General features: G+C 40.6%; 1 protein-coding gene and 1 pseudogene across 1 annotated transcript in view; both read left to right on the top strand.

Annotated features, from left to right (window-relative positions):
* The window catches only part of ANKRD31 (ankyrin repeat domain 31), a 246018-nt gene that overhangs the window by 137502 nt on the left and 95596 nt on the right, over positions 1 to 12920 (top strand). The window contains 3 exon segments of the mRNA XM_006901438.1: positions 1229 to 1373; positions 7244 to 7296; positions 8319 to 9813. Coding sequence (XP_006901500.1) covers positions 1229 to 1373; positions 7244 to 7296; positions 8319 to 9813 — 1693 coding nt within the window.
* On the top strand, positions 3565 to 5517 carry LOC102864294 (annotated as a pseudogene).

Here is a 12920-nt window from a genome sequence, read left to right as displayed (position 1 = left end):
ATGTGCAGGCTGGATTTAGAGGAGATATTATAGCTAGTGTTAGATGGATCTTGGCTGAAAGCAGGGAGTACCAGAAGAATGTTTATCTGTGTTTCATTGATTATGCAAAGGTGTTTGACTGTGTGATCACAACAAACTGTGGCTGGCTTTGAGAAGAATGGGAATCCCAGAACATTTGATTGTGCTTATGCAAAACCTATACTTGGACCAGGAGGCAGTCATCAGAACAGACACTGCATGGTTCAAAATTGGGAAGGGTACGCCAGGGATGTAGTCTGTCTCCATACCTTTTCAGTCTATATGCAGAACAGATCATCTGGCACTCTAGGCTATATGAGGAGGAATGTAGCATCAGGATTGGAGGAAGATTCATCAACACCCTGTGTTAATGCAGATGACACAACCCTGCTTCCTGAAACTGAGGAGGACCTGAAGCTTTTCCTGCAGAAGATCAAAAACTGCAGCCTTCAATATGGATTGAATCCCAACATCAAGAAAACAAAGATTCTTACCATTGGGCCAATTGGAAGCATCATGATGGATTCAGAAGAGATTGAAATTGTTAACAGCATTAGTTTGTTTGGCTTCACAATCAGCACTCTTGGTACCAGCAGCCAGGAAATCAAGAAATGAATTGAATTGGGAAAGTTGGCTGTCTGGGACCTCTCCAGAGTACTGAAGAGCAACAGTGTCGTCAGTCTGGAGACCAAGGTTTGCCTGACCCAGGCTTCGCAATTGCTTCCTGTGCATCAGATAGTTGGACAATGGTTAGCGATGACAGGAAGAGAATTAATGTCTTTGAACTGTGGTGCTGAAGAAGAGTGTTGAATATACCATGGACTGACAGGAGAACAAACAAGTTCATCCTAGAGAAGGTGAAGCAGTCTCCTCCTTGGAGGCAAGGGTTCAGGTGCTTCATCTGACATATTTTGGCCATGCTACAAGGAGGGACCAGTCCTTGGTGAGGGTCATCATGTTTGGATGGGTGGATGGATGGAGGGAGACTATCAAGGAAATGGATTGATACAGTGACTGAGGTCATGGAGGTAGGTGTGTCAGAGACACTAGAGTTGCCACAATATAGAGCATGTTTCAAGGCTACTGCACATACGGTTGCTATGAGTCACAAGCAATTCTACAGCATACAGCAACAATAACAAGAATTGTATGCAAATTCACTGTTATCTTTTTTTACTTGAGTGCTTTAGCATGGCTACTCTTCCTCTAGGTGGCAGAGTTACTTCTCCTGAATGGTGCAGATCCATTATTTAGAAGTGAGAGTGGAAAGAGTGCTTTGGATGAAGCCAAGGATTCACATATGCAACATCTCCTTGAGAGATACCTTCCTAAACATCAAAGGCGCCTTAAATATGGTAAAATTAAACTGCCTTGTTTTATCTGTCACACTGTTAACTGAACTTAGAATTATAGCAATTTCTTTTTCTCCTAAGTTTTTTAAAATCTCATTTTCAGTCACGAGTTGTCTTTTTCTTTAAAATTTATTTTTTTAATATTTTATACTAGTTTACGTACAAGTTCATATACATTCTCCTAAGTTTTGAGTGAACTCTATTTAGTGGTATCTTCATTCAGTGGCTTTAATAGAATACACGGACTCATTTGTAAATGCACATAATGGAAGGAATCTAAAAAAATATACAGTAATGATAACTGTATTTTATGTACCTTGCTCCGGGTTTTACATTTTAAGTATTTAAAGAAATTTTATAAAGTTCTGAGTTTCGTCAACACCATCACCCATACTGTTTTGACAAAATAATATAATATTGTATAATATGTATTTCTTCTTTACTCTTTTCAGTGAATATGGCCAGAATTAGTTCTTTCCACCCCATAGGAATCTTTTTTTTTTTTTTGTGGCAGTACCTTAGACTTCCTGTCCACATTACACCACTGAATTGAACTAGAGAAAAACTTGATGTCAGTACTCTTGCCATCAAGGTCGAACCATCTGATAGCTGACTACAGATCTTCAATGTGTAAATAGCAGAGGAGGAGAGTGTGCACATCTCTCCCATGAGGTAGATTTGATCTGCCAGAGAGGCATGGCTTTTCAGTTAGCATTGCAACTCACTAACCCACCAGAGCTCCCCTGGTCAATAAATGGACTGTGGACAATTGTTTGATACAGTCAGTTAATATATTGTATAAAAATGGTTTAAATACATGGATTCCCCCCCCCCTCATACTCCTCTAATACATCTGTTAGGGCTTTTGTTTTTTTTTTCTTCTGTAAAATCGTAACACTTTTCTGTTCAAGTGGCTTGCTCTCCATTTCATCTAGGAACAAAGCCAACATCTTCACAATGGTCTTTGCAAAACTTTACAGATGGCCTTCATAATGATCTTTACAAATCTCTGCATCAGTTCACCTTTCCATCAGTTAACCTCTCTTCTTGCCACTCTCTTTCTCCATTACTCAATTATAACACTCTGACCTCTTTTATGCTTCTCAGATATGTTTTCTACATTTCCTTTTAAGTCTTAGCTCAAATATATCCTTTCAGATGTGGCCTAGACTTCCCTGTTTACTACTTCATATTGCTCCCTTCACCCCCTTCCCTATTTAGTTATCTCAAATCTTAGTTACTTAGAATAATGATATTTGTTATCTGCCACACAGTTTTTGAGAGTCAGGATTCTAAGAGCAATTTAGTTGGGTGATTCTGAATCAGAATTTTTCACAAAATTGCAGTAAAGCTACTGGCAAGTGCTTCATTCATCTCGTGACTGGACTAAGGCTGGAAAATCTGTTTTCAGACTCACATTAGTTCTTTACAGATTATTGGATGGTGGCTTCAGTTACTTTCCGCAGGGTGAAAGCTGACAGACAGTATGGCTCAGAGCAAGTGATCCATGTGAAAGAGAAAATGAGCATACAGCTATTATATTTTTATAACCTAAATTTGGAAGGAATATACCATCTGGCTCATATATACTCTTAATTAGAGGTACATTATTAAGTCTAGTTCATAATTAAGGGAGTAGAATTAGGTTCCTTCTATTGAGAGAAAGAATATCAAAGAATTTGTGGACATGATTTTAAAGCCATTACACTCCTTGCAGTTTCACCATCCTCTCTAATGTGGAACATTCTAGCTGCACAACTGCTCAGACAGTTTAGTTTTGGTTTTTTTTTTTTGCAGTCCACAGACTATTCAGTATTCTTTGCCAATATTAAAAATGTTTTTAAGAAATAAAGTGTGGAGCCCCCCGCCACCCGCCGGCGGCTCTCCAGAGCCGCCCCCGCCTTCCCTCAGCTCACGTCCTCCCTCCCTGCGCAGCGGAAACATGGCGGCGGAAAGGGAGTGAGCCTCTCAGCGCCCCTGTCGCCGCCGCCGCGCCCGCAGATTTCTCCATCTTGCTAAAGAGGAATGGTGTCCTACTTGACATAGCTGATGTTATACAAGCATCAGAGCCTCAAAAAGATGGAGACATTAACATGCAGAGGCGATAACTTGCTGGATTTGAGAGCAAGGTATTGGTGGATCCAGGGATAAATCCAAGCCTCTTAGCTTCTTGACCAGTTTTAGTTCATCGACTATGCAGCCTAGTGTAATAGATTGGAATGATGTTAGAAAACACAAATATGGCCACCTATCAGAGTCTACATCCCAATATCAAGAAGCTGCCGACTTCCTGGAACTAGGTCATTTTACCTGGGACAAATACCTAAAAGAAACATGTTCAGTCCCAGCACCTGTCCATTGTTTCAAGCAGTCCTACACACCTCCAAGCAATGAATTCAAGATCAGCATGAAATTGGAAGCTCAGGACCCCAGGAACACCACATCCACCTGTATTGCCACCGTAGTTGGACTGACAGGTGCTCGTCTTCGCCTGCGCCTTGATGGAAGTGACAACAAGAATGACTTCTGGCACCTGGTTGACTCAGCTGAAATTCAGCCTATTGGAAACTGTGAGAAGAATGGGGGTATGCTGCAGCCACCTCTGGGATTTAGACTAAATGCTTCCTCTTGGCCCATGTTCCTTTTGAAGACGTTAAATGGAGCAGAGATGGCACCTATCAGGATATTCCACAAGGAACCACCATCTCCTTCTCACAACTTCTTCAAAATGGGAATGAAGCTAGAAGCAGTGGACAGGAAGAACCCTCATTTCATCTGCCCAGCCACCATTGGGGAGGTGCGGGGCTCAGAGGTGCTTGTCACTTTTGATGGGTGGCGAGGGGCCTTCTACTGGTGCCGCTTTGATTCCCGGGACATCTTCCCTGTGGGCTGGTGTTCCTTGACTGGAGACAACCTGCAGCCGCCTGGCACGAAAGTTGTGATTCCAAAGAACCCCTATCCTGCATCTGATGTGAACACTGAGAAGCCCAGCACCCACAGCAACACCAAAACTATCTTCGAACACCAACCAGGGCAGAAGGGGCGTAAACCAGGAAAGAAGCAAGGCCGGACACCCAAGACCCTAATTCCCCATCCCATCTCTACCACCCCACCTAAGTCAGCTGAACCTTTGAAATTCCCAAAGAAGAGAGGTCCTAAACCTGGCAGTAAGAGAAAACCTTGGACTTTGCTGAACCCACCACCCACCTCACCAACAACCAGCACCCCTGAACCGGATACCAGCACTGTGCCCCAAGATGCTGCCACTATTCCCAGCTCAGCCATGCAGGCCCCCACAGTTTGTATTTACTTGAACAAGAATGGCAGCACAGGCCCCCAACTAGAGAAGAAGAAGGTCCAGCAGCTCCCTGACCACTTTGGGCCAGCCCACGCTTCTGTGGTGTTGCAGCAGGCTGTCTAGGCCTGCATTGACTGTGCTTATCATCAGAAAACTGTCTTCAGCTTCCTCAAACAGGGCCACGGTGGTGAGGTTATCTCAGCCATGTTTGACCGGGAACAGCACACTCTCAACCTCCCAGCAGTCAACAGCATCACCTACGTCCTCCGCTTCCTGGAGAAACTCTGCCACAACCTTCGTAGTGACAATCTGTTTGGTAACCAGCCCTTTACACAGACTCACTTGTCACTCACTGCCACAGAGTACAGCCACAGCCACGACAGGTACCTACCAGGTGAAACCTTTATTCTGTCCCGGTCCCTGGAGACACACTCAGATTCAATGGACTCTACCTTGAATTCCAACAACCGTGTTGTCAGCACCTCCCAAAATCTTCGAACCCCCGGGTACCGGCCCCTGCTTCCGTCCTGTGGCCTCCCACAGAGCACTGCCTCAGCTGTGTGCAGGCTATGTTCCAGGGGGTCAGACAGATACCTGGAAAGCCGGGATGGCTCTCGACTGAGTGGCCGGGACCCCTCCTCATGGACGGTGGAGGATGTGATTCAGTTCGTTTGGGAAGCAGATCCTCAGCTCAGACCCCATGCTGACCTCTTCTGTAAACATGAGATAGATGGCAAGGCCTTGTTTCTGCTGCGCAGTGACATGATCATGAAGTACATGGGGCTGAAGCTGGGGCCTGCACTCAAGCTCTCCTACCACATTGATCGACTGAAACAAGGCAAGTTCTGAAGAGAGAGGTGCATCTAGACAACCGAGTGGTCAAGCCCCGTGAAGACAGGCAAGTCAGCCTCTCCAGGCGCCTCAGTGGGAGTCCAGGCTTCCTCCGGACTCCGAAAAGCAGTGCGGAGCTACCACTACCCTGCTCTGCCGTGATGTGTCCTTCCATGAAGGACTGAAGGGAGAATGTGGGGCCCAGGGCAGATGCTGTTATTCCCCTCAGCCCTGCCTCAGCTCTGAGGTCCCTATATTTACTTCTCAAGTGTGGCCAGGCTCCCACCAAAAGTCTAGACTGTACCCCTTGCCAAGTGATGGAGGAAGGAGCCAACCCTGAGACCTTGGAAGCCAGATCTTGAATTGGCAGTGGTGCCCAGTCCCCTCACCACTTCCTAGGCCTTGTGTGGTATCCCATGGCCCCATTGCTCCTATTTTCTCCCCTCCAGCTCCCCAGACTCTAAACTGATGGTGCAGACCTCTACCTTTTTAAAAAAAATCTTTTCTTACTGTTAATTTATTGTTTCTGGCACTTGAGCAGCCCCATAGTTCATTCACCTCTTGCTTTGGAGCCTGGGCTTCAGGAGGAGGGAGAATGGTTGCTCTGAATCAGAGAGAACCTCTCCAGATTAGCCGGCTGCTTTTCAGAGAACACTCTCCTAATTTACTGCTCTTAGGAGTGGACAGACCCTAGAGCCTTGACCATATCACTCAGCATGGGGAGAAGAGTCACTGTCACCTCCCCACCCTTCTTCCACTGGGCTCTTTGCAGCAAGAATGGAAGCTCCTGCCCTGCCCCGTCCGCAGACCGCCTGCCCTCCACCTCGGCTCCTTGCCATGGCCATAATTGCTGCTGAAGAAGATCGGGCCTAATGATTTTAGGTCAAGAAAGCGCTAACATGGATGGGAGGAAAAGAGGGTTCTCCAGGCTGGAATCTGGTTCCACCCCCTCCGCTGTCCATTTGCTTCCTTTGTAAGCAAATCAGCAGCAGGCTGCCCTGCTACCATCTGGACTTATTTTATGTCAATTTGTTTATAAATAAAAATCAATATAGGAAAAAAAAAGAAATAAAGTGTGCTTTAAAATAAAACAATTGGCCTTTCCATGCGTGTGTACTTTGTTTTTAAGAGAATACAATACTTTTTTAAGCAGACATATTCTACCACCCGTTAGCATTTAATCAGTTCCTACTTAGAACAATCCTGCAGGAAAGGGCAGAGCCATGCCATTGGGTTTTCAGGTTCATGATATATATGGAAGCATATTTGATGGTGAGTTTAAATTGCCAACCTTTTGATTAGCAGCCAATCATTTAACCAGATATATTAGAAAATGATTAATCCAATCATCATGAAAGGTTTTCCCCTTAATAAAGTTGCCTGCACACACCTGCATGATCTACTGAATATATGTGTGTGTGTGTGTGTGTGTGTGTGTGTGCACACGCATGTGCTGTGGGAAAATAAGAGACTCGGTTCAGAGCCCACTTTTAATATTGATTATCATTTGTAGAATCTATTTAACTTTTCTTATTTGTTTTCATCTCTTTCCAAATTGTTTCTAGATTCTTATAAATATGGATATAAATTATAGGAATGCTCAATGTATCAATTTAAACATAAAATGTTCATTTAACTTTGTTTATTCAATGTGTTTTTTCATCACAAAGATCGTATGGGTTTTAGAAATCTGGTATGACCAAATGACCAATGGAGTGTCTTATTTTTTATTTTTTTTTTATAGCTCAAAGGAATAGCACAGACCCATTGGATGTAGAGGAGGGGCACCCCCAGAAGGTATCTTTATGTTTAGTATCTTTATGTTTAGTTATAGGATACTCTTCTGGATACTTTATGTATTATTAGAGAGAAAGAAAGATGGTTGAATCACTATTGAGGTACAGTTACTGTACTTTTGCTTTTAAGATACTTTGGCATAATAACTTGAGAATCAGAATGTTATGGACTGCTAGTTTGTGAAGCAACTGAGTAAATGTACCTTATCTGGGCACACTGCTAAATTGAAAGCCAATTTCTTCTTCTCCTCTTCATGGATTCATGAGGTTTATTAGTTATGTCAAATTTCTTTTGGCATAAGCACAGTACAAAATCAGAAAGTGTCATTCCATCCCTTTAAGTTTATATAATAGTCAGATAGTCTTCATTTAGTGCTTGGACTCTGATGCATAAAAAGAAGCATTATTTAGTTTTATCAGCTCACAAAAAACTTTCTGTACAGACCAATTTGGGAGCATATCTATTTTCTTGTTTCTAAATCCTTTCTTGCCCTATTATAAAGTCTCTCAAAAATACAGGAAGAATAAACCCTTCTATACCTAGCTCCACGAATATAGTGAATGAGAGAGGAGGGTATTTATAAAGCACCATGTAAAGTTTTCTTTACAAGGAAACTTTGATCTTTTAATAATGTTAAGAAGCCTATAAAATTAAGTATATTGACTGTTGTTATGTTTTGAGTCAGAACCAACTCATAGCTGACTTTCCCTTGGGTTTTGAGAGGCTGTTATTCTCATGGGAAGATACTGTCCATCATTCTCCTGCAGAGCTGGTGGATTCGAACTACCTGCCTGGGCAGTTGGCAGGACCACTTTCTCCACTAAGCCACCAGACCTTAGTAAGACAAATAATGCTAAAATACTGATATATTGAGAAAAAAAAAGGAAATGAAATAAACAGTACAAAATAAGTACTAGGATGCTAATACTAGTATTAGTGTTAGATTTATCAGTAGTTCACATGGAATTGAGTATAGAATTTCATCTGAAAATTAGAACTAACTGTGTGTTTTGTTTCTATAGAAAACAAAATTATGTTCTCAAAATTGCGTTTGCTGTGTTGATGAAAATTCCGACAATCAGAAGGGAGAATATGTTAAAGCTGATGAAGGAAGCAAAGAGGGTTTATTTATAAATAAAGAAGAAATATATGAGTATTACCAAAAAGATTCCAAAACCACAAAATTTGGTAAATTTAAGCAAAAGCAATCAACTCTTGACCAAATGCATACTAAACGATTCAGAGAGGGCAATCTCAAAAATGTTGAAAATCTTAGCACGAGTATGTCAAATTACAAAGGAAGAAGAAACTTACAAGATAAAAACACTCAAATGGATGATAGAGATTACAGTCAAAGAAAAACAGTCAATGTTATTTCTTCCAGAAGAAGAAACAAATTGGTTTCACATCAGCAGCATATTCTCCAAACACTTGATAGCCCTTCAGAAGAGTCATATAAACCTTTGAGCCCAACTCTTTCAAGTTTGACAAATGACTTCATTAACACTAACAAGGCTTGCTCAACTTCCAAAGAAACACACACTCAGAGATTAAATTTATCAGACAGACAAGAATTACAGTTCTTGGAGTTTGAGCCCATTGACCAAAGTGAAGTTTCTTTTTCAGGACTTTGTTTACAGAACGAAATCATGTTACCTCTTGAGCCCCCTCACACTGAAGAAAACCAACACAATAGTCATTGTAAGTTTTATGAAAATAGTAACTCAAGTAAAAATGATGAGAAACTTAATAAGTGGAAAAATTCTGCATCCTTTATAAAGGGAAATATTGATGATGGTGGTGGTGATGATTGCTGTACTTCTGAGAAGACTCTGGCATCTAAAGAAGTGATGACTTCTACAAATTGCAAAACCCAATCTAACTGTGAGGAGAATATAACAAATAAAGAAGAACTCAGTTTTCAACACTCTTCTGAGTACCAATTTTCAAAGGAAAATGAATTAAAGGCAGGTAGCCTAACCAGATTTCCACAACAAGAAGCTGTTACTTTTCCTGATTCAGATAATACACTCATTTCTGAAGAACATGTTGAAAATTATGAACACCCTATATATGGAACTTATTTTGATCATTCGCCTAACATTCCTGAACAAACTTTTCTGGCTTGTATAAGAACATGCTCAACACATGAAGCTTCAGAGTTGACTACTTCCATTGAACCCTTCAGAAGGCCTCAGGATGATAGCCCCGGAGGACCAGTGCCTTCAGTGAATCAGGCTAATACACGTATTGTGGAAAAGGTGAATGAAAAACAAGACAATAAAAGGATAGCTGCTGAAAAACGTAAAAAAGTAAGCTATTCAAGTGGGGCTTTATCCACACTTACTCATTCGCAAGTAATAGAAACATCTGAGATTGATATAAGAAGACAGGACCTTCCAGAGAGTGAGACCATACACAACGTGGATTTTCACTCTACTGACAATATGAATAAGGAAGTGAACAGCAACTCACAATTTAACCAAAGCAGAGAGAAGACAGATTTACCCCGAAAAGGTATTGGTAATATTTCTTGGTTTCTAAAAATTTTCTATTGACTTGCTTATTTTATAGACATTTGCAACTTAATCTTATTTGACAGATGCCCACACTGACAAGAATGAGGATTAATGGGCCATGTTTGGGGTCTGACGTATAGTTTCTACTTCAATACTAAGACTATTAACATCAAAGATGGTTGTTAAATTAGTACTGACAAAAGTTACTTAAAAATATTTCTATGTGTTCTTAAGTTCTTTTAATCTGGCATTTATTTAGTATAAGGAATCATAACTTTTTCACAGCTGATTTAGTTCATAGAAAATTTTACCCTATCCTATCTTAATTGGAATCAGAATAATTCATGTTTATTACCTAAAACATCTTTAAAGGCTCCCATTCTTTTAGTTGTTGTTGTTGTTGTGTACCATTGAGTTGGATCCGACTGGCACAGGAGGAGATTGCCCCTCCTTCTCCAGCAGAGCATCTGGTAGATTCAAACCATGCCTTGGGGATTGTGGCACAGCTTCTTGCCACTAGGCCGCTAGAGCTCCACCTCCATTCCCTCATAAAAACAGTCAAGCTTGGAGCAGAAATTCTAAAAATGTGTAGATTTTTTTAAAAAAGTTACATTTACAACATTGATAAGGCAAAATGTTTGCTTTATAAGGTGAAGAATAAACTAATAATGGAGATGAAAGCACTAAGAAATTGTAAGGAGATGAAAGAAAAATTAGATTCGGAAATTTACGTACCTATTAATATCCAAGTTCAGAATTTGAAAAAGAGGCAAAATTTGTTGAAAGCTACCTATAGCCAAGGTTTGTGCTCCTATAATTATATATGTAAAAATATACACAATCAAATACAGTAATTCATTCTTTTATCAGAGTTCTGACCTTTTATAAATATTAAATTCTTGTTTATTTGTTTTAGTTATTCATTGTTGTTATTGTGTGCTGTCAAGTCACCTGCAACTCATAGCGACCCTATGAACGACAGCCCTAAATCCCACTCTATCCTGTGCCAATCTTATTGTCTCTGACACACCTACCCCCATTACCCCAGTCACTGAATCAGTCTATGTCATCAGGGGTCTTCTCTCCTGTGCCATCTTTCCTTCTTCCCAAGGATGATGTTCCTCCTTTCAACATGTCCAAAATATGTCAGACTAAGCTTCAGAATCCTTGCCTCCAAGGAGCAGCCTGGTCTCATGCTCTCCAGGACGAATTTGTTTGTTCTTCTAGCAATCCATGATATATTCAATACTCTTATCAAGAACCACAGCTCAAAGACATCAATTCTCCTTCTATAATCCCTAGTCATTGTCCAGCTTTCTGATGTATAGCAAGTAATTGCAAAGACTATGGCCTGTTTCAGGTGCACCTTAGTCTCCAGACTGATATTGTTGCTCTTCAGTACTTTGGAGAGGTCTTTGACAGCAGACTTTCCCAGTGCAATTCATCTTTTAATTTCCTGGCTGCTGTTCCCAAGAGTATTGTTTGAGAGCCAAGCAAACCAAAGCTGTTAACAATCTCAATCTCTTTATTTATTATTATTATCATCATCATCATCATAAAAAAACTTAACAATTTTAATATCTTCATTAATTATTACTGTTATTACTATCTATCAAACTAAAGCTATTAACACTCAATCTCTTCATTCATTAATCATTAATTCATTAGCTATTCATTAAGTTATAAGTGTATTTCAATTATATCTGTTAGCTGTTTTTGTCATAAGGCAGCCCTTGAGAATCTGTTCGTTTCTACCTTCCTCCTCACTCTTTAACATTAGAGAACTTTAAGAAGCATGGACAGTTGCTTATTAGTGTTAGGTGAATGAACTGTGTGTTTTTTTGAAATGTGGAAAAAATATCTTGTGACAGTTCTTTTTTTTAGATTTTAATGAAAGTTTATAAAGAACTTGGATTTCCATTCATTCATTGTTGCACATTTTCCTCCCTGCCCTGCTCCCCCCACCCCTAGTTTGCTTTTTTCTTTGGAAAAAAGTTCTTTCATTGTTATACAGTTGTCGTCCCCCCTCCAGACCACTTTACTATGCAACTCTTATTCTGGACTCTTGTCACGTCAATAGTACCTAATCATATATTCCTTTTATATAGTTCTCTTCCTCATCTGTTTAAATGCTGTGTACATTATTTATCCCCTCTTTTCTTAGTTTCCCCTTGCAGATGATTTTTTTTTAGTTTTGTGTTTTATTTATTTAAGTTCAGGCCTTGACTGCATATTTCCACAGTGGGTACAGGCGCTAAGGCGCTCTTTTCGCTGCTGCTTCTTGGTCTTCAGGTTCTCCTCATGCTTGTTGAGCCTTTGGCGCATGGCACGTGTTTTCTTGGGCCGCAGATCCAGGGGTTTGTACTTCTTGCCCTTATAGTATTTTCTGAGGTTCTCCTTCTGAGTCTGGTTAATAACAGTGAGAACACGGGCAATGGATTTTCGGACAACTCGGATTTTGGAGAGCTTAGAAGCCGCACCACCTGTCACTTTGGCGACACGCAGCTGGGAAAGCTCTACCTTCAGATCGTCCAGCTGTTTTAACAGCTCCTCCTTCTTTCCACGAAGGTCCGGAGCCTTGATTTTTTTTTGGCCATGGCTGAGTGATAGAACCTCGCAGATGATTTTTTAAAGAAAGGGAATAATTCTTGTATATATAACCCCCAACTCCCATATCAGTCCTGCTCTGTAACAGTGGCATTATGCAGTATTTGTCTTTTTGTGACTGAGATATTTCACTCAGCATAATGTCCTCCATGGTCACCCATTTTGTATAATATTTTATTAGTTCTTTGATTTTCAGTGCTGCATAATATTCCATTATGTTACTATACCATAGCTTCTCTATCCATTCATTTGTTGATGGGCACTTGCGTTGTTTCCAGCTCTTTTCTATTGTAAACAAAGCCACAATAAACATGGGTGTGCATATATCTGCTGGAGTACTGTCTCAGAGAATTGTAGACATCACTGAATTTTAGGGATTCTCTAACATATCAGTGAATGCATCCAGAATCTGAGCTCTACCACTTTCTTCTTACTCACTGTGGATTTCTAATCATTGTACTAGATTATCTAATTTAAATATAAATAGTCAAATATCAG

Source organism: Elephantulus edwardii, unplaced genomic scaffold (assembly GCF_000299155.1).
Source record: "Elephantulus edwardii isolate Elephantulus edwardi_28Jun2011 unplaced genomic scaffold, EleEdw1.0 scaffold00326, whole genome shotgun sequence".
Taxonomy (NCBI): Eukaryota; Metazoa; Chordata; class Mammalia; order Macroscelidea; family Macroscelididae; genus Elephantulus; species Elephantulus edwardii.
This window is presented reverse-complemented; position numbering and strand designations above follow the sequence as displayed.